This window comes from Pygoscelis adeliae, unplaced genomic scaffold, assembly GCF_000699105.1.
Source record: "Pygoscelis adeliae isolate BGI_AS28 unplaced genomic scaffold, ASM69910v1 Scaffold256, whole genome shotgun sequence".
NCBI lineage: Eukaryota > Metazoa > Chordata > Aves > Sphenisciformes > Spheniscidae > Pygoscelis > Pygoscelis adeliae.
The window spans coordinates 711,415-732,737 of record NW_008824996.1 but is presented as its reverse complement, the minus strand read 5'-3'; the positions used below and the strand labels follow the sequence as shown (position 1 = coordinate 732,737).

Below are 21,323 nucleotides of genomic sequence, written 5' to 3'. Positions count from 1 at the left end.
TCATTCTCTTTTTGTTTAATTTGAATCTTTTCTTTAGATTGGGACATAATACCTTCTAAAATCTTATCAAGAATTTCAAATGAATGCAGTTTTTTTTTAAAAAAAATCTAGTATACATAAGAAGAATACTAATACTAAATGCATAATTAAAAAGAGGTTAACATCAAGTAATTAAAAAAGAAGCACTAATGATATGAATGTCAATAAAAGTCTTTTAATGTTAATCAGTTTCTTGGCTAATAGTAATAACACATAAACTATAATGAAGTACAGTAAGAAAGTACATATTCCCTGTACTACTATCAGCCTTGTTCGTAACAGTTAGCAAACAAGAGACTTACCTGCTGATTCTGTTGTAAAGTTACGTTCTTCAGTTTTTCCCATATATGTGGTGTTATTATTATATTTGCTCTTTGTATATGGAGTCACGGATACAGAACTTGTGGTATAAGGTTCAAATTCACGGCAAACAGAGGTATTCGTGGTGTTAAATTCTTTCTCTAAGAAAAAATGAAAAATGAAATTAATTAATGAAATAAATGGAATTTATGTTAGGAGCACAGGAACTCTTCATCAGAGCTACCTGAAACCACTGACATGTGTACTTCTATTTTAATTACCTTGTACTTGGTTGGTTTGTCTTGCTTACTAATGCTAAGTGAAGGCTCAGGAAGAGGATGAATCATAGAATCATAGAATCATTAAGGTTGGAAGAGACCTCCAAGATCATCGAGTCCAACTGTCAACCCAACGCCACCATGCCTACTAAGCGCCTCATCTACCCGTCTTTTAAATACTTCCAGGGATGGTGACTCACCCCCTTCCCTGGGCAGCCTGTTCCAATCTTTAACCACTCTTTATCTAAACCTCCCCTGGCGCAACTTGAGGCCATTTCCTCTCGTCCTTTCGCCAGTTACTTGGGAGAAGAGACCGACACCCACCTCGCTACAACCTCCTTTCAGGTAGTTGTAGAGAGCAATGAGGTCTCCCCTCAGCCTCCTTTTCTCTAGGCTAAACAACCCCAGCTCCCTCAGCCGCTCCTCATCAGACTTGTTCTCCAGACCCCTCACCAGCCTCGTTGCCCTTCTCTGGACACGCTCCAGCACCTCAACGTCCTTCTTGTAGTGAGGGGCCCAAAACTGAACACAGTATTCGAGGTGCGGCCGCACCAGTGCCGAGTACAGGGGCACAATCACTTCCCTACTCCTGCTGGCCACACTATTTCTGATACAGGCCAGGATGCCATTGGCCTTCTTAGCCGCCTGGGCACACTGCCGGCTCAGTGTGCAAAGCACTTTGAGTAATAACGATGACAAACAAGTGCTATATATTAGTTGGTTTCCAGCCACTCTTCCCCAAGCCTGTAGCGCTGCATGGGGTTGTTGTGGCCAAAGTGCAGGACCCGGCACTTGGCCTTGTTGAATCTCATACAGTTGGCCTGGGCCCATCGATCCAGCCTGTCCAGGTCCCTCTGCAGAGCCTTCCTACCCTCGAGCAGATCAACACTGCCGCCCAACTTGGTGTCGTCTGCAAACTTACTGAGGGTGCACTCGATCCCCTCATCCAGATCATTGATAAAGATATTAAACAGAACTGGCCCCAATACTGAGCCCTGGGGAACACCGCTCGTGACCGGCCGCCAACTGGATTGAACTCCATTTACCACAACTCTCTGGGCCCGGCCGTCCAGCCAGTTTTTGACCCAGCGCAGAGTACACCTGTCTAAGCCGTGAGCCGCCAGCTTCTCTAGGAGAATGCTGTGGGAGACGGTGTCAAAGGCCTTACTGAAGTCCAGGTAGACCACATCCACAGCCTTTCCCTTGTCCACTAGGCGGGTCACCTGGTCATAGAAGGAGATCAGGTTGGTCAAGCAGGACCTGCCTTCCATAAACCCGTGCTGGCTGGGCCTGATGCCCTGGTTGTCCCGCACCTGCCTTGTGAGCGCCCTCAAGATGATCCGCTCCATGATCTTCCCCGGCACTGAGGTCAGGCTAACAGGCCTGTAGTTCCCCGGATCCTCCTTCCGGCCCTTCTTGTAGATGGGCGTCACATTGGCCAGCCTCCAGTCGTCCGGGACCTCCCCCGTTAACCAGGACTGCTGATAGATGATGGAGAGCAGCTTGGCTAGCTCCTCCGCCAGCTCTCTCAGCACTCTCGGGTGGATCCCATCCGGCCCCATAGACTTGTGAGTATCCAGATGACGTAGCAGGTCGTTGACCGCTTCCTCTTGGATTATGGGGGGTTCATCCTGCTCGCCATCCCTGTTTTCCAGCTCAGGGCGCCGAGTACCCTGAGGGTAACTAGTCTGATTGCTAAAGACTGAGGCAAAGAAGGCATTAAGTACCTCAGCCTTTTCCTCATCCTCGGTGACAATGTTCCCCCCCGCATCCAATAAAGGATGGAGATTCTCCTTGGCTCTCTTCTTGTCATTAATGTATTTGTAAAAACTTTTTTTGTTGTCTTTAACGACAGCGGCCAGGTTGCGTTCTAGCTGGGCTTTTGCCTTTCTCATTTCCTCTCTGCACGACCTAACGAGATCCCTGTACTCTTCTTGAGTCGCCTGCCCCTTCTTCCACAAGTGATAAACTCTCCTTTTTTTCCTGAGTCCCAGCAAAAGCTCCCCGTTCAGCCAGGCCGGTCGTCTTCTCCGCCCGTTCTTCTTGCGGCGTACAGGGACAGCCTGCTCCTGCGCCTTTAAGACTTCCTTCTTGAAGATCGTCCAGCCTTCCTGGACCCCTTTGCCCTTCAGGATGGTCTCCCAAGGGACTCTCTCAACCAGCGTCCTGAACAGGCCAAAGTCCGCCCTCCGGAAGTCCATGGTAGCAATTTTGCTGCCTCCCCTCCTTACTTCACCGAGAATTGAGAATTCTACCATTTCATGGTCGCTAAGCCCCAGACGGCCTCCGACCACCACATCTCCCACCAGTCCTTCTCTGTTTGTGAACAGCAGGTCGAGCGAGGCACCTCCCCTGGTAGGCTCACTTACCAGCTGTGTCAGGAAGTTGTCTTCCACACACTCCAGGAACCTCCTAGACTGCTTCCTCTCTGCCGTGTTGTATTTCCAGCAGATGTCCGGGAAGTTGAAGTCCCCCACGAGAACAAGGGCCAGCGATCGAGAGACCTCTGCCAGCCGCTTGTAGAACGCTTCATCGGCCTCGTCATCCTGGTTGGGTGGTCTATAACAGACTCCCAGCAGGATATCTGCCTCATTGGCCTTCCCCCTCATCCTTACCCATAAACACTCAACCGTATCACCACCACAATCGTTGAGCTCTATACAATCAAAACACTCCCTAACATACAGAGCCACCCCGCCGCCTCTCCTTCCTCGCCTGTCCCTTCTGAAGAGTCTATAGCCATCCATTGCAGCACTCCAATCGTGAGAGTCACCCCACCATGTTTCTGTGATGGCGACTAAGTCCTATCTCTCCCGGAATATATGAAATATATTCCCCAACCAAAAAGGTAGAAAGTTGAGGTTTTGTTCTGTTTTGTTTTTTACTTTCTCAGTATGTCATTTAAATTGGTGTCACTAAAAACTAACATAAAGCGCATTGACAAAGAGGTTGATACTTTCTTCTGTGTTCAGCTTGGGAAGGGGTTAGTAGACAGATGTCAAAAGTCACTCTGAACACTGGGCAAGTCTGTTCTGGTACGATGTGAGAGACGTCGTGTGCTTTCAGTAGTGGTAAGCAGGGCAGAAAGGAATTGCACGAGAAGCAACATGAGTGAAGGTATTGCCCACATTGCAGCTGGGGCTTTGGTGGCTTGGGGAACCGGGGAACAATGGCCTTTCCATGTTTCCTTCTGGCTAATTCCGAGGTGACCTGCCTACCTCGGTCTCCTACACTGGCCAAACCAGACCAGCCACAGAAACTGGTGCATGGGGCTGCCACCCTTTTGGGTAGTGGTCAAATTTGAGGATGGAGAATGGGAGAGATTATTTGTACCTGGGGAGCACATGAGCATGACAGCCTTTGGTTTCTGTGGCAGTCCAGGTTTACAAAACATGCAGTATGTGAACAGAAAGAATGAACTAACCCAGGACTAGCTTAAACCTGACATATATTTCCTGGAATCACATATCAAGCTCTTCATTTTCAAAATGAAATTTTTGAATTTCCTCTTCATTTTCCAGTCCTTGTTATGAAGAAAAGCTAACACCTGGAAAACACAGTCCCAGTATAACAGATACAGACTTATCCATCTAAATGTAAGGTGGTCTAAAACAGCATATCTGAAAGGAGTGACCGTTTAGTAGAAGACAACCACCTGGCTTTACCTGTCTAAACATGTATATGGTAACTGCTGTACTTAGGACCCCTGACTTTTACATACATTGTTGTTACTCAGAAGGCAGGTCCCTGTCTTCTCAGAGAATATATTAACCAGCTATAGCAGCATTTTCTGACACAGAGCACCATGCTACAACCTGATGAGGTGACTGAAAAGATTCCAATATGGTTTGACAGTGCATCATGCTTGGTGCTCTCTAAATATTAAAACGTGCAATGAATTATTCAATACTGAAGGGGCATATACTTACCTGTCTTACCCCATCGCACCATATAGCCATCTATAGGACCCTTTGAAACGTTGCTAGGTTTTTTCCATGTCACTGATACATTTCTGGCATCGTAAGCTACTTTAAAGTCTTCTAGTGCTTCTGGAGCTGTTGTAAAAGAAAAATAACGGGGAGGGAAGGAAATGTTTGAATGAAAATGAAAAATATTCCTCTCTTTACCCACTTTGATTAAATTAAATTTCATTGGATACTAAAGCAAGATACCAACAACATGTAATATTTTTCGTAGTCTATTTCATTCAAAGAAATTATACATAAGTGTAAACTCGGTATATGTAAAAGCATCATATTAGAGTAATTTCATAAATTTAATTAATTCAGGACAAGCTGAATAGAGCAATATCACATTGTCGTGATTTAACCTCAGTCGGCAACTGAGCACCACACAGCCACTCGCTCACTCCCCCCCCAATGGGATGGGGGAGAGAATTGGAAGAGTAAAAGTGAGAAAACTCGTGGGTTGAGATAAAACCAGTGTAATAATTGAAATAAAATACTACTACTAATAATAATAGTAATAACAATAAGACTAATATACAAAGCAAGTGATGCACAGTGGAATTGCTCACCACCTGCCGACCGATGCCCAGCCAGTCCCCGAGCAGCGGCCCCCCCGGCCAGCTTTCCCCAGTTTATGTACTGAGCATGACGTCCCATGGTATGGAATGTCCCTTTGGCCAGTTGGGGTCAGCTGTCCTGGCTGTGCCCCCTCCCAGCTTCTTGTGCACCTCCAGCCTTCTCAGTCGGTAGAGCATGGGAAGCTGAAAAGTCCTTGACTAGTGTAAGCACTGCTCAGCAACAACTACAACATCGGTGTGTTATCAACATTATTCTCATCCTAAATCCAAAACACAGCACTGTACCAGCTACTAGGAAGGAAATTAACCCTATCCCTGCCGAAACCAGGATACATATTACTCAAATTGTCCAACATTTCCAAATACTATACATTGTTTTGATTTCCTTATAATTTTAACAAACTTTAAATGTTTGGCCTGAATTTTTATTTGCAGGTTACTTGATTTAGGTTGATTTCCTTTTTAATTCAGAAAAAAAAGCTAAGCTATTTCCAAGGACAATGTTTTGGAAAAACACATCATTTTATCTGGAGACATTCTTTGCAATTATTCTACCACATCTTTCTTCAAATCAAGAATTTAACACTTGTTTTTGACTAGGCCTGCACTTTTGTTTTGTTTTGGGTTTTTTTTGGTCTTCATTCAAACATTCTTACATTTGGCGATGTTCTCACCCTCAAAAAAAAAAAAAAAAGAACTCTGAAAGAAGGAGAGTAAGGCATCACACTGGAAGACTGAGACTGGGGCTGGAGAGGGAAAGGAAGACTGTGACTGCAGTCAAAGAACAACCACAAGGGCAGGAGACCAGGCAGGAGGAGCTGGAGGGGAATCTGAGAGTGGCTGAGCATGCTGCTCAAAATATATCTTCAACCCCAGGAAACACAGATAGTGGGATTCATAGTAGGGTTTTCCAGAAATATGTGGAACATAAAGCAAAAATAAGCATTACACTTACCACCATAATCTGTTACTATGATGAAGCTTTGCTTGACAAACTCTTTTTCAAAAAAACGTACACTACCAGTGCAGTTGTATTTATGGTTGGGTGATAAAGGGTTCAGCTCTTCACAAGTACTTTCTAAAGTTGGAAAGTCTAGTAAACCTGTAGACACAAAAAGAGTTTTATCAATAGTTTTCACAACTCCAGAAGTACATGGTACCACTTTAACTGGGATTTTCTCTACCATACTTATTCAATATAATCTGTAATAAACTATCAAAATATTCGAAACAGAAAAGTGTACAACCTAATCCAATTACTAGGTTTTAGGCTCTTTTATACTAACTTAGTTTGCAGAGATCTTTACTTTTCATCATCAAATCACTATGATTTGACTTTCTAAGAAAACAGTTTTCCCACAGAAATCAAAACATTTCATGGGAGTCTGGCAGAACCCTGGAGCGGCTTCTTAGCTCTTCAGCTCCCTGAAACGTGAAATCTCCAGCCCCGGACATTCATCATGCATTTTTCGGGGACATCCAGCATCCATTATCTTCCCTACCACACTAGCTGCCTTTGAGCCAGCATCTCTTCATGCTGGCCGGCTCCAAGAGCAAAGAGCCTGGACTCTCGCCATCCGGGAGCCTGCAGAGCCAGCTGCCCGAGTAGTCTGTAAAGGATCAGCTCACAGCAGACCCACAGATTGCAGGATTTCCAAACCCTCAGCTCCCCTTCAGACCATCAAGCAGAACCCTAAAATCTTCGGAAGTCTGCAATTTGTGAAGCTGGTAAGCTCAGGAAATGAGCGCTCTGGGTTTGAACTTTCCCTAGATCTGCAGTGCATGGGGGTGGTAGTCCCCAACCCGGAAATTCTAAACAGCCCTTCCCTCAAACTTGCACAATTAATTTAAATCTGCCAGTCTCTCATCAAAAGACATCAACACTGCTTTTATAAATAAATAAATAAATAAATAATCAACTTCTAAAATATCTTAGACATGTCTTACCTGTGCAGCTAACAGTCGCAGTCACATTAGCACAGGCAAGTGACTTGTTCCAACATAACCTTGCAGACGTGCTGGTTTCATCCTCAACTCTGAAAGGATTCGTGCCGCTGTCTGAAAAGGATTAATATTACATGTCACTGTGACATTGGCTATATTGATTCTTTAAATAGCAATTTGTTCTTTTATATTTGTTGACTTGTTCTGCAATATGAAGATACGAGTGGCACAGAATAATATACCAAGAATTTAACAAGAAATGGAACGGAAAAATTGAAAAAGCCTACGTGAAATAAAGACAATGCTGGTACTCAAATAATAAATGAAACTTTTAATCCAACAATCTCTCTAGTGAACAAAACATCCAGCATAAACAGTAGCTTTCAAGTGCTGGCTGGTCTTGCTATTGCTAACCATGCTGCATATGGCCAATGTAGTTAAAGTTCCCTTTTTTCCTTTACAATGAGAAAATTACATTTTTTACATCCTACTATAAGAAAATACTGAAAGGTTTTAAAATACAACTTCAAAATGCAAAATATCTTGCAAACCAAGCACAAAGTATGAAAATCTTCTGTCTGATTCTCTGAAAAGAGACAAGAATAGACTAAGAAATCCAGGAAAGCTGAATTACTGCATGAAAAAAAAAAAAAAAAAAAAAAGAAAAAAAAAAGAAGAAAAAAAAAAGAAAAAGAAGAAGGAAAAAAAAGAAAGAAGAAACTACTAAAACACTTCTATACCTACCAGGTGGAATAGTAAGATAATTCTCTGTGCAATTTTTAAATCTAACTCTGTATCTCATGCATCTCTGAAGTCGTACTGTAGAGTTGCTGGAATCCACACTGATGTTAGCCTCCAAAATAACATATTTTCCAGTTTCTCTGAGATTTTCCAGTGTAACTTCAGCCACGTTATTCGTATCGTTTACACTTTTTATGCTGTACTTAATATCACTATCTAAAAGAAAAAGATAAAAGAGCAAACAATGATTTTATGGCAATTTTTAAGAACCATTATATGTTTTATGGCATTCCCAGCACCATATGTGTTTTAAGAATCATAACATACAGCAAAATTAGCTGCCCCTTGTTCTTTATTTTTATTTTTTATTTATCTTTTACTTCAAAAAATTGTTTAGTCAAAACAGAAAATTTCCTTAGGAAAATATTCTTTTAAATAATTCTCTAGTTAGGAAAACTAAAGAATTAAAAGGATGAACATTCCAGAACCAGATTTGCTTTAATTTAAAATGTCAGTTCAAAGTGAAATACTTTGTTTTGGCACATTGAATCATTTGGTTGAACAGAAATTTCAAATTTTCCTATTCAAAGCATTTCATAACCATCTAGTAAACAATGGCTATAGTCTATTCCTGAAAATTAGAGAGGAGAGGTCGAATTCTGAATCGAGTGAAACCGATGTCCAAACTTTAGTTATGAATTGCAGTTTGCAGCATGTGATTATCAGCATGACGGGGAAAAATTAGAGAGGGCCTAGTGGAATGAAGGCAGATCTTTTCTGCAGCCCTGGTATCAACAGCCTAGTGCAGGGCAATTTAACAGAACTGTAAATGGAGATGAGAAGACCAGAAATCTTAGTAACTTTAATCCTCCTCTTCCAGAATTGGAAGGCAGTTTATAAAATAACCTGAGATGCTTACTGATCAGTTTTCTGTATTTCAGTTTACTGATTTGGTCAAATTTCAGGACTGAGAAAAATAAGGCTTTGGTTCTTACCACAAGGCTCTTCAGTTGTCACTATGGGAGCTTCTGTAAGAAAAGAAAACAAAATTAATGTGTAGCTCAGCAGGTTTGGGGTTTTTTTGACACAGCATTGCAGGAGGGTGACTGGTACTGCCCAAAACTCTTCATTCAATATATTCAATACAAGTAATTGTATTTATCATTCCACTCACATTTGAAAAAGGGAAGAAAACATCAGCTACATATAACCCCATTTTTTAACTAGTTATTTTAGGGATCATGTGTCTTTCATCATTTTCCAATGCCACCACTGACTACAAATCAAACTGGTTATTAATAACATTTCTGCATACAAAGTTACACAAGGATATGCCAAAGTCACACATTCTCATAGCCGTATGATAAGCTATAGCAGCTTCCCAGGATACATAGGCTGTGGAATGGCTAACTGAACAGTATCCAATGTCACTAAAGAAACAAAATTTACCTACTTTTTTGCACAGCTACTCTTACCTTTGGAAAGAGATTTATGCAACAGTACAGATCGTTTTACAACTATTTTTACACTGAAATACCCAAAAGAAATTATCAGCTGGTATTTAGAAAACCTGTACGGAAGCTTGAGCAAAGAACTTCATCCTGAAAACAATTACTTAAAATATGGTAAGGTATAAGTATTACCAAAAGAGACTGATAGCCAATTTTGTTCATAGAAGATAGGCCCTAGATTTGCATCCCTCCAGGCTGGGAGTCATCTGGCTGAGCAGTGCCCCTAATGAGAGGGTAAACTGAGAGGGTCCGGGGGAGTGTTACCAAGATGGTTAGGGGCAGAAGACCCACAAGTAAAAGCTAAGCTCAGTTTGTCAAAGAACTGACAGCAGCCTACAGCTACTTGAAGGGCAGTTACAAAGATGGTAAGAGTCCAACTCCTGGATGTACTTTGCTCAAACACACACATGTATTTTACTGACCTGAGTAGTTCCTTACAGCCCAATTGCAATAATAATGTGTGTAAGTGCTTGCAGTGTTAGATCCCAAGAAAATGTTAATGCTGAGTGAAACAAAAAGGAAGCCACCAGAAAACAGAGAAGCACACAGATCTGTGGATGTATTCATACTTTTTTGCTGCTTGGGCAAATTTCTGTGAATATCAAGAGGAGTACTGACACAGGAATTGACAGATTTACCCTCCTACTATGCCACTGTGTGGAAATAATGTCTATTTTTCACTTGCTTGACAAGTAGGAAATCTGGTATCTTTAATATTACTCACAAACTATTAATAAGATTCCTAAAAACACCCTTAAGTTTAATGCAGTTGTATGCCTAATTTGTATGCTTAAGTTTGATAAAAGAAATTCAAAACGAATTCCCTCATTCTAACACATTTTCTGTGCTTGCAGTATCATAATTGCGGTAACTGTGTGCAAGTTTGTCACCTATTGTGTGAGTGGGGATGATCCCAGTGTTTGCTCGCGTGCTGACTGGTGAGATGGTGCTGTGCAAGGATGTTGAATTGTAATCATCTGTAAGGAAATAAACAACATATCAGCATTAAAAAGTAAAATTCATTATTTCACATGGCTCTGTCATCAGTAATGTCTTACACTACAGCCCTTCTCCGCTTTTTTTTTCCTTCCAGGATTTTTGTAATTTAGAGAAAAGTGCCGAAAGAAAAATCATGTTAATATATCCAATAAAACAGAAAATGAGTATTTAAATAGAAAGCAAGCTTTTAGGAATATACCACTTACTAATGAATTTTGCAATGTACAGACAATTTTTTTTTTGTCATTATTTAGGCATAATCCAGGATGGAGTCAACATAAAAATGGTGTTAATAATTGTGAACTGGGAAAAACTAGAACATTTTGCTGTGTTCTTGCAGTAAAACACAATTATGAATAGTGCTTGTGCTCTTTCAGAAACAAGCACTCCAGTAGTGTTCATTTGCCAGATCACATACCTTGCTCACTATATTACTTACTGTATCTCAGTATTTATCTCCCTGCTTATAAACTACTGACAGGTATCTACATTCTCTTTCAGGTCCATTCCTATTGCTCTTGCTTTGGCAATAGGCTTGTTGACAGCAGCTGGCATTTTGATACTACTGTGATGACTACAAGACTTGGCCATCAGATACCAGATCCTGGAAATCTGGTATTGCCACCATGCCAAATTGCAGATACCTTTCCCTTTTGATGAACCATAAGCTGGAAAATGCTACCCTGAGGCTGAATTACTTCATTTTCCCCTACAGTTCAGAGAGCAGTGAGTGGCATCTAAAGGAAGACGGCAAACCTGATGAAGCATTCTTGAAGGCAATGGGACTGTGTGTGGTGAGGGCAGCAGTGCTGCTGCGTGGTGGGTTGCTGAGTCCCATGGCAGGGACGGAGCCTGCATGCGTGGAGAGGTATGTGCTGTCTGCAGGAGACACACCTGTGGTGAGAGGTACAGCAGTTTCATTAACGCTTCAGAGGCTGCCCGGTCAAGGAGGGGGGACACAAAGCTGCACACAGCACAGGACTGCTGTGCAGGAGCGATCTCGTACTGAGGCACTGTGAATTTGTTAGCAAGCAAAGGCACACCGAACGCTCAACGTGTTAGGGGGGTCCAACAGGTGTCAGCTGAACATCCAGTAAGTATAATCCTTTTTGGCACTGACTGCACCTCTTTCATGCTAAATGTTGTGTTTTAAAATATACCCAAATTCATGACTCAAAACCAGACTTGTCTGATATTCTTGCCTCTTAGGACAGTGTGTTTCATTTCATTGGGCTGAATGAAAAGGCATTACACACTCTGCAAGATAACTGTGCGCAGGAAAAGTAAAGAAGAACTTATCAGAAAAAACCATCAACGCAGATCTGTCATGTAAATTTAAAGTTTCTTACCAGGTGTAGTCACTGCTGACTCAACTCCTTAAAAACAGAAAGAGAGAGAGAAAGTGTAAATTAAACTTTCAAGGAATTAAATACAATCATATGCCAAAAATATAAAAAGAAACATACCTTCCTCCCAACTATCAGCTGAGCTGTCCCCAGGGAATTACACATTCTTAAGTAATATTTAGTGGCATGTAGCAACAACCAGACCCCCAAAATATCAAGCATATGAAATGTGGACTGATATTGTCCACATTAAAAATCTCTCTTCCTTGAGCCAGGAGTCTGTGCTGTGCAGCCTGAGGGGTGGAGACAGCATCAGGAAGGCTGCGGTGGGTGCCAGTTCAGCTGAAACAGAAGAGCAGCAATGCCGTGGTCCCGAATTCACCATTACCTTCAGTGGTGCCTGGAGGTGAGAGTGATGTGGAGCGTGCAGGTGGAGGTGACATAATGGAGGGAGAGCTGGCATTTGCCAGATTTTCATGTCCTGCTGCACAGTGGGGAAAAGATATCACCAGGTGAGCAATGCATGAAAGCGAGAAGCTCGTTGCAAGCAGAAAGGCTGCCAGCTGCTCTCTGAATTATATTTCTCCCTCCAGCACTGGCCAAAAGAACACATTTCCATTGCTCTCCAGTTCCTGCACAGGCTGTGCAACACATCTGTTTGGATTTATTACAAAAGCATGGCTTGCAATTAGGTCCGCAAGACCACTAATTCCAAATTCCCACCAATTCGTCCGGGATGCCTTTGTGGCAGAGAGATTTGATCATCCCTTAGCAAGGTGTGGGGGATGCACTGATTTCGGGTGTTTGAAAACACCAGCTGAAGGGGGTGAATTAACATGCAGCTTGCAAAAATCCCAGACTGATTGGGGTGTTCTTGTTTTGTGCTGTTGACCCAGGAAGGACCCTCTTCCCACAATCATCAGATACTGCTGTGGTGCCCGAGGAGCTCTGCATGAATTGCAGGAAAGTGCCACTGTGACAGCTCAGCATGAAACTCTCATCTGAGAGTTCAAGGGGAAGGGGTGTCCGTAAGGAAAACACGTACTCATAACAACAGCATGTTATAGCTTGAATTCTAATCGCTTTCTTTGAAAAGCATGTTTCAAATCCCCACCTTTGATTTAATTAAAATAAAAAAACTAAATACGTCCTCATCACATTAACAAATTTTGCTGTAATATAATTGACCTCAGACAACATAAATCACCAGATTGCTTTAACAGTGATGGAGTTAACCAATGTATGATAGAAGTAGATGCCAGTTCAGCTAAAACGGGAGAAGAGCAGCAATGCCGTGGTCCTGAATTCACTGTTACCTTCAGTGGTGCCTGGAGGTGAGAGTGATGTGGAGCGTGCAGGTGGAGGTGACATAAGGGAGGGAGAGCTGGCAGTTGACAGATTTTCATCTCCTGCTGCACAGTGGGGAAAAGATATCACCAGGTGAGCAATGCATGAAGGTGAGAAGTTAATCTATAGTAGAAAAAGGCCAATGGATTGTACGGCTTTCTCTGAATCACGTTTCTCAATACAGATTTGACTGGGGGATACTTAAATGTTTTCATGTTTAACAATGTATTTTGCAATACCAAAAGCTAAAACCCTCAAAATCTTGTGTATACAAGTACAAGCAATGTCAACAAATAGAGGGTGACTTTTTGCTGAATGAAGAATGAGTTTACTGCTAAGAAGAGATACCAACACCAATTCTGTCGTCAAGAAAAGTCCTACCTGTCTGTAATCCTCACTATAAAAGACCTGGAAAGAAAAGCCTCGTCATTCCTGAAGGCCATTTACTTTCCCTAATATGAATTTCTGAATGGCAGCACCCTTCCTGGACCATCCTGCTGGTATTTAAGAATCTCTCCAATAACTCTTATCTCCAGGTTATGAATTACATCCTGACTTGAGCTGGCAGCTACGATCTTTTCACACCTATAAAAACAAGCCTCAGTTTTACACTCTGCTTTGAAATCCTGACCCGAAACATTTTGTATTTGTGTAATGTAAAATTTCTGTTGCAAGAAAGAGAGACAAAAATAAATGGCAATGGCTGGAACCATGAGTTTGTTCTCATCACTATATCTTTTACTCATTCTGAGGATTAGAAGCTTCCACTTTGACATAAGAATCCTGAAAGCATGCCTGTTCCCTCAAGACGTCTCTCTCTAACACAGCCTACTATGCTTTCAGCAAGGAACAAATTTGCACTTGTTCACACATTCCTTGCTGTGACTGTCCACAAACTTTCATCCGCTCGTTTGGCTCTTCATTTCTTTCCCTTTTTCTACTAGTTCTTTCCCACTATGTTTCTTTCCTGGATTTCTTTTTTTTTTTGGCATGTGTGTTTTTCAGATAGTACTTCACTGTTTATAATTTCCCTGTTCCTTCAGCTTCCCCACATGGTACTTCACAACTGTTGTAGCTCTACTCTTTTGAAAATAAACTCCTTCAACCTTTAAAACAAAAATCCAGATTTATGCGAAAAACTGCATTACTTATGAAGGATACATGTTCTGTTGCCCTGTTCATGTGCCAGGGTCAAAACCATGTCTCTCATCTCTGACACAGAAGCTCAGCATAGGTAGATCTCCCAGGACTCCAAAGATTTTCTCCTCATCGATCCAGGAAGCAACAGCACACGAGTTGGCTGCTCAACAGCCACCATGGACTCTGCACCCCACATGGACAGTTCAGAAGACTGACAACAGCCATTAAAAAAACACGACCAGTGACGACAAAGTCACCTGTGGAGAGTGACCAATTTCTTTATGCTCAGAACTGTCATGAAATGTGCATAAGCCATGATATATAAATGAATGTAAACACTCATGCAATGAATGCAAAAAACCCTAAAATCTTGGAAGTACTTTCCTAGTGAGCAGCTGAATTTGTTGTGGACTGTACATTATTCAAGATCTCTTCCTACAAATTAAAATTTGGAAAAAGACAGTAATCTGATATTTTAAAGAAAAAGAATCAACAGAAGTCAAATGAAGCTCAGCTAAAAATAGTAATGCAGAGCTAGCTACTTCATTCTTAATTTATAGAAGTGGGGAGGTGTGTTGCCTAAAATCTGGTCCATGAGATGAAGATATGGACCCGCCTATAGTTTGTCTGAAATCATATGAAATATGTCAAAATAAAATTGCTCTTAATTGTAAGAATATAATCTGTAAAAAATGTAGTAGACTGACAACAGACTGAATAAGATGGGTTTAGAAGCCACTATATTAACAGCTCTAGTATGTTAACCCATTTATCTACACACATTCCCATTGAAACACGGGACCACGTATACTTTTCAGAGCTACAGAATGTTAGCAGATGAAGCTTCCTAACCTGAGAGATGTTACAGATAAGAAACAAAAATACAGATGATCTTTTGAACTATCAATATATCTTCAGCATCTGAAATCTCCAGTAAGGACTGGAACGTTTATTAACAGCAATTGTATCATCTACCTGTATACATTAAACTGCCAAGGAACCTTGTAAAAGCTAACATGTATATTCATTCATATTTGCCATAGGCAATTCATTTTCAATGTATCCTCATGTTTTTTAAATTCAGTGTTTGAAAGCAGGCAGTTGGTCACTCTAAATTCCGTAATATGATATTTCTTTCTCAACTGGCTTATCAGCTGAAGAATCAATTGTGCCCCCCTCCTTCTCAAATCATACTTTGGTTCAGCACATTAAATATACCTCAAGCCCAAAATTAACTTTCTGTGAGCATATATACACAGATCAACTTTCACTTAGATAACTGTTTCCAAGAAAAGAATAAAAGGAGTTGTGGGAAAAGTCCTAAATGCAACTCCACTCAGACATTAGTGAAACATTCAGAAATACTTTCCAAGCTATTTACTGATCTCTAATGCAAACATGATGGAGACAAAAATATATACTTCAGGATTCCCTCTTCCAAGTGAAGTAAGATAATATGAGCAAAAGAGGGCTCATAAGGTTGTCATAATGTTGTATTTCTGGTTGCCTCATTCACTTCCTTAAGATTCCCATGAAAGTAATTTTCCCCATCCTCTCCCTTGTAAAGTTAGGAATAATGCTACTAGCTTAAATATAGCGTGAAGTTTATTGCCCACTCACGGTGACAGATGCTAAAAGTTACACGCAATCACAGAACTCGAGGTTGGAAGTGACCTCAAGAGATCGTCTAGTCCAACTGCCCTGCTCAGGCCAGCATCAACTAGAGCAGATCACTTCTTAAAACAGTTTGGAAAATGATAGTCCTAGATTGCCCTTTTTCCCCTCCAAATAAGCACCGGCATTTTAGCAGAATTCCATGGCCGTTTTATGTCCTTCTAAGCATTTTAAAGGTCTCCTGCTCTTCTGGTTCTAGTCTATTATATGATTTATTATAGCAATGAAATAGGACGCGGTTGAAAAGAATCCAATAGGTGGCACCAGAACACTAAAGAAACTCCTCTCCAACAGCAGAGCAGATACATTTCCCCATATAACCTTACTGAGAGATACTAGGTAAACTGAAGGAAGATAAAGAAGGATCCCAACACACCACACTGTTACTGCAATATTAACAGGCATTTTTCTACAATTAATTTATTTTTCCCAAAAATTTCCACAGCTAACAAATACGTCTGAGCTAACCTTGGGTTAACAAAGTTAACCTCAAAGTCAAAACTCTCTGCTCATGTTTATGTTCTAAAACATATCTCCGGAATCTTGAAGGCTGAAATCTAAGAATATCTTTAAAAATTTAGTAAGGATGCCCAACCCCAAAAAACCACGCTGTGTGGCATGAAAGCCTTATGATTACCAAACTAAGCAAGTTGGTCTGGGTTTAAACAGAAACTATCCCAAACCTTTTCTCAAATCTTAAACTGCACCCAGCTGTAAGACATTTTTAAGATAATATGCATAGGATAGGCTCAGATAATGTAAGTGGAAGAATCAAAGTATACGAAAAGTTCCTACTACCGAAGGAACTTTCCTAAGCTTCCCTTTCCCTTCTCTCGATTTGGCCATCGGTTGGTTCCTACTGACTTACCTAAAAGATTTGCAACCCATCAGTAGCGTTTGAGCAGATCTGGCCTTAGTCGGGTGCCTTGCAGAAAGATACAACCAGCACATCCCACGGGGAGACGGGAGCTTGGCTAATAGCTTTCATTCCCTTTCCTCCCTGGCTACCAGTTGGCAGACAGAGTGCAGCTGCTGCTTGAAAGAAAGGTTTTAAATGGGATGATAGGCTGTCAATGACATACACCTAAAACAGATGGGCTGGCCACCCTTTCTCCTGAAAGCTCAAAGATGTACAGGCCCTGGGAGTGAAACATGGGACTACTGTATTTTGAAGAAACATTTCAATGTTCAACAGAAGAGTAAACGGAAAAACTGTGAAAGAAACCAGGCCACAAAAAAAAGCCGAACACTTCAAACCCCAAGGACAGCAGGCTGTGCGGGTCGCATTTGGAGGTACAGGAGCTGCTATATCGCTGCTGCAGTAGTTACTCCTGCACTTGCTGCAGTGAACTGTGGTCGCACCCGTATAAGAAGTTACTCCTCGCTGCTGTCCTCTCAGGAAAAGCAGAATAATGTCAAAATGCTTTCCACTTGGCAAGGACCAAGCGACTCAACAGAAAACAACTCAGACCTAGGATATGTTAAAAGACACTGTGTTCCAAGTAAGTCCAGGGTCTGGTCTTCTCAAGCAGAAGGAAGCACCAGCAAACATTTCCTGTGAGCGTGTGTTATTAAAGGAAACTCAGCCGATAAGATGGAGATACTGTTGAATCTGCATTAAGAGCCTAAAAATATTATCATGTTTATACGGGCAAAAATACATTAGCTGATGACAGGGAACACAACTTTTAACTCCATTCTGCTGCTGAATTTGCACAGTGGGTGAAATGGGCCCCGTGTTGTATTTCCTGCCGGGCTGAGCAGGGGACTGCGCTTGCATGCCAGGCGCTCAGGCTGTCCCCTCTGCGCACAGGAGTGCTGCAGTACTGCATTCCTTGATGCACACAGCATAGAGAAATGTGGAAAGGAGGACCCCTTTCTGCTAATAGTGCATTTGGTGTTTTATCTAGCGTGGTACCATGCCAGCTGGCTCTTCACATCCAGCTGCACTCCGCCTGTCTTTGCCAGACCTGGGGAGGGGGCAGAGGAAGTAATCCTTCCTCTCAGCCTCGTGTCTGCAAAACCATTGGCAGCCGGGTTTTTCTGCCAGGAAAAATGCTTAGTGATTCTGCAGAGCTGCTGCCCTTTTCCCAGGATCTCTCCACCCTTCGGCACAGTGGACAGACCCCAGCAACCCCCGCCAAGCAGCACTTCACACAAAGCAGCTAGTGTAGGTCCAGATTCTGTCTTCCCTCTTTTTACAGCTGAACGGCACTGCTTCAGCGGGGTCAGGGCTCTTCACATCTGCACAGAAAGCAACAGGATGTGGTCTACTTGTTCAGATGGAGTAAAGCTCTTTGAGGGGGTCTTCTAGCAAACAGCACAGACATTAGTCAGCTCCACTGCAAGCCAATACTAAATTGCAATAAAAGAACAGTTCCTGGTGGGAGGTGAAGGGTGAGTAAGGCAAGGAGCCTTACAAAATACTGCCAGTTGCCCTTCTTTGATTTATTTTTAAACTTCAAGTGGGATAGGATGTAATTCACACCTACTTTAAGGCTCCCTTGTGCTTCCAGAACCAGCTAAAGGGACCTTAAAGTAAATGAGCATCAGGGCCAGAGATGTTACTGCTTCTTTTTGCTGCAAACAGGAAATAAAGGGATCCATTGCTACTTTATAAATAAATCTGGGCAGACCTATGAATAGGCTAGCAAACACTTAAACATCTGAGTAATACTATACCACAGAGGACCCCTCAAATTTTATAGGTGGGATCATGTGTGATGAAGTGCTTTCATAATCACAGACTACAGAATTACACTTTATTCTTTATCACTAACTCTGGGGAAGAAAAAAAAACCAACATTGTTCCCGGTTTCTGGACAAACTGTTGCTTTTGAAAATTGATTAAAAGAATGCCATATAAAGTTCACATTAAAAATATGTGAAATTTTGCATGCTCTGAGTCAAAAAATCGAATTACTCATTTGAGTTTAACATGTAGAAACTTCTCAGGTAACTGGGACATTTCAGAGGGTCCTAAAAAAAAAGCCTACGCTTTTGGTCATCGAAGATGCAGCCACAAAATGACTTCAAAGTAATCCATAATCTAACTGGTAAAAATCTTCATAGCCCTACAGCAATCATAGGAAAGCTATATGTTTACTGTAGCTGAGAATTAAAATGAAATAAATATTAGAATTTCTATTCCTACAGGCAATATTTACAATATTTATTTTCACCAGAAATTAGGGATAAGAAGTTGAAACTATAAATTTTAATTTAACTGAAATTCTGTAATGTTTTGATTGAGAAATGCCAATTGTTTCCTTTTTGCATCAGGATGTAACATTCATTCTGACTCTCCAAAATTATAATTGAAATCGTTTCCATTTGAGTTTCTCAAAATATTTCCTTTTATACAAGTTCATTAATAACTGCCCCCCATAGTGGCTCCTTAACATACTGCAGTCATCGCCTAAGAGACTGATCCTGTGACTCTTTCCTACCACCTTTAATCTTTGGTTAAAGTATGTACCCGGGGAGCCAAAGGCTTTTTCATTCCTGAGACACTTACCAGTGCTCAGACCTGAATTGCATTGTGGAAGGCCTAGTCTTCCTGCAAACCACATCTCAAGCGTAAGTGCAGGCCTACACTACAGCTAAATATGACGGGACGTGGTATTATTTTTTTAATGAAAATTGACCTTTGAAATTAATGCTTGTGGTAGATGTGGGTGATATCCCAACATCTACGACCCTCTCCTTGCTGTCCAGCTTCCAGGATGGGAGTTGTCTCTCTCCTCCTCAATTTCAGAGTCAACTGTAAGCATTAAGCAGCAGTTACAGCATTGGAGAAGGTGAAAAATGCAAATCAACCAGCAATCAAGTGCAAGGGCAGAGCCAGAAGAAAGAAATGGAATTAAGAAGAATTTATAGCTGCCAGATACAAGGAGGAACACAATGTTGCAGGCTCAGGAAAGAGGAGGAAGTAAGAACATCAAAGTTTGTCAACATTCGTCAGCTAAAGCAAGTTAATACCAAGCATAACTTCTGCTAACATACAGAGCCTGTCTTAAGGAAAGGATGAGAAGAAAAGCACAAGAAAAATACTGAAATAATATTTTTTCCTCAACTAACCTGAAATCAAATGAAATATTTCTGACCATTTAAAAAAAGGAATTTTCTGATTCTGATGATGCAAAATAAATTTAAGAGTCTAATTTTTCCAGAGAAAAATAAAAACACAGAGAAAAACATAAATTTCCCTCAAGAAATATTAATTTCATGAAAACAACATTTGTTACCAATGATACCTAGAATTTCTCAAAACCATAAACCTGAAGTAGAACAAAAACTAAAAGCAGCAATTCAAATACTTTTTGCCATCTACACAGTTCTTTCAAACCTAAAATAAATATCCGGGAATATTGTGTATTTAGCAGGCAGAAGTAAGGCATTTCTATCAATTGCACTGCACTTTAAATGACATCCTCAGTCTTCCTAGGAGGACTTTAACTACAGTAACCCACTTGTACGACTACAGCTAACGAGGCCTTTGCTGCTCTGTGGTTTCTCTCATGCTGTTTACTTCTGTTTTTCTTCTACAGAACCCTACTCAAAAGGAAGAGGGTGCAGCATACTGTGGTTTAGAGCTTAAGTGCTTCCAAATGGTGAAACTCAGTTACCATAGTACCCACATGCTCAAGCAGTCAGACCTATCTTAGTGCTAAACCACAACTTCTCTAGTGCAGTCATGAAATTTCCCTATTAAAGTCCTTTTCACCAAATTTGCATTTGTAATTATTTTTAGTTGTACAGGTTCATTACTATGATACAGTGGGGGGTGGCAATCTTTGGGATACAGTCCAGGCTGCTTTGCAGGGAGTACTTGTCACCATGTGAACTGTCTGCAAGAGGGAAGAATATCAAACCCTGATGTAAGTTACTTCAACTGTGAAACGCTAGCTACTATACAGAGTCATTAAGAAACACCTATACATGAGGAATGGAAGACTGACTGTGATATTTGCTTGGCAGTTTTGTGCTACGTGCAAAAGAAAAACTGTGTTAATGTTTACTTTGCCTTTTGTCTGTTTTCAGTATTTGTGCATGTATGAAGTCAAGAGGCGGACTCACCTTGACACCATGCTAAACTTGTCTGTTGTCAAGGGCCAGTCCCTAACTTTACTTACGACTTTTCTAGCCCCGCTGTACCTTCCTTGATCTTCCTTTCCCACATCTACCACGAACAGAAACACTTGCTCCATATTGCTCTGCGTAATGATACCGACAGGCTGGTTCTGGATTTGCTGAATGCATATTGTTTACAGCAAGCAGGAGGAGGAAAGAACATGCAGCTATTACACTGTCCTCTCAACTCCTACTCCCACGTTTTTGCAATTGCCACCTCTATTAGTCCTGGGGAGCTACTGAGCACAGCTGAAGGCAGCTCAGTTCTCGAGAATTTTGACCAGAAAAGGAGGCTGCAGCCAAGAACTGACTGACTATTGGTGCG

General features: G+C 41.4%; 1 protein-coding gene across 1 annotated transcript in view; it reads right to left on the bottom strand.

Annotated features, from left to right (window-relative positions):
• The window catches only part of PTPRC (protein tyrosine phosphatase, receptor type, C), a 41,250-nt gene extending 20,175 nt beyond the window's left edge, over positions 1–21,075 (bottom strand). The window contains exons 1-13 of the mRNA XM_009326174.1: positions 20,945–21,075; positions 13,531–13,636; positions 13,021–13,174; positions 12,093–12,188; positions 11,708–11,734; positions 11,115–11,252; positions 10,250–10,336; positions 8,844–8,876; positions 7,852–8,064; positions 7,111–7,221; positions 6,119–6,265; positions 4,547–4,672; positions 342–500 (exon numbers count right to left, since the gene is read on the bottom strand). Of these exons, the coding sequence (XP_009324449.1) occupies positions 342–500; positions 4,547–4,672; positions 6,119–6,265; positions 7,111–7,221; positions 7,852–8,064; positions 8,844–8,876; positions 10,250–10,336; positions 11,115–11,252; positions 11,708–11,734; positions 12,093–12,188; positions 13,021–13,174; positions 13,531–13,636; positions 20,945–21,075 (1,528 nt within the window). The remainder of the gene's footprint in view (positions 1–341; positions 501–4,546; positions 4,673–6,118; positions 6,266–7,110; positions 7,222–7,851; positions 8,065–8,843; positions 8,877–10,249; positions 10,337–11,114; positions 11,253–11,707; positions 11,735–12,092; positions 12,189–13,020; positions 13,175–13,530; positions 13,637–20,944) is intronic.
• Between the last annotated feature and the right edge of the window lie 248 nt (positions 21,076–21,323).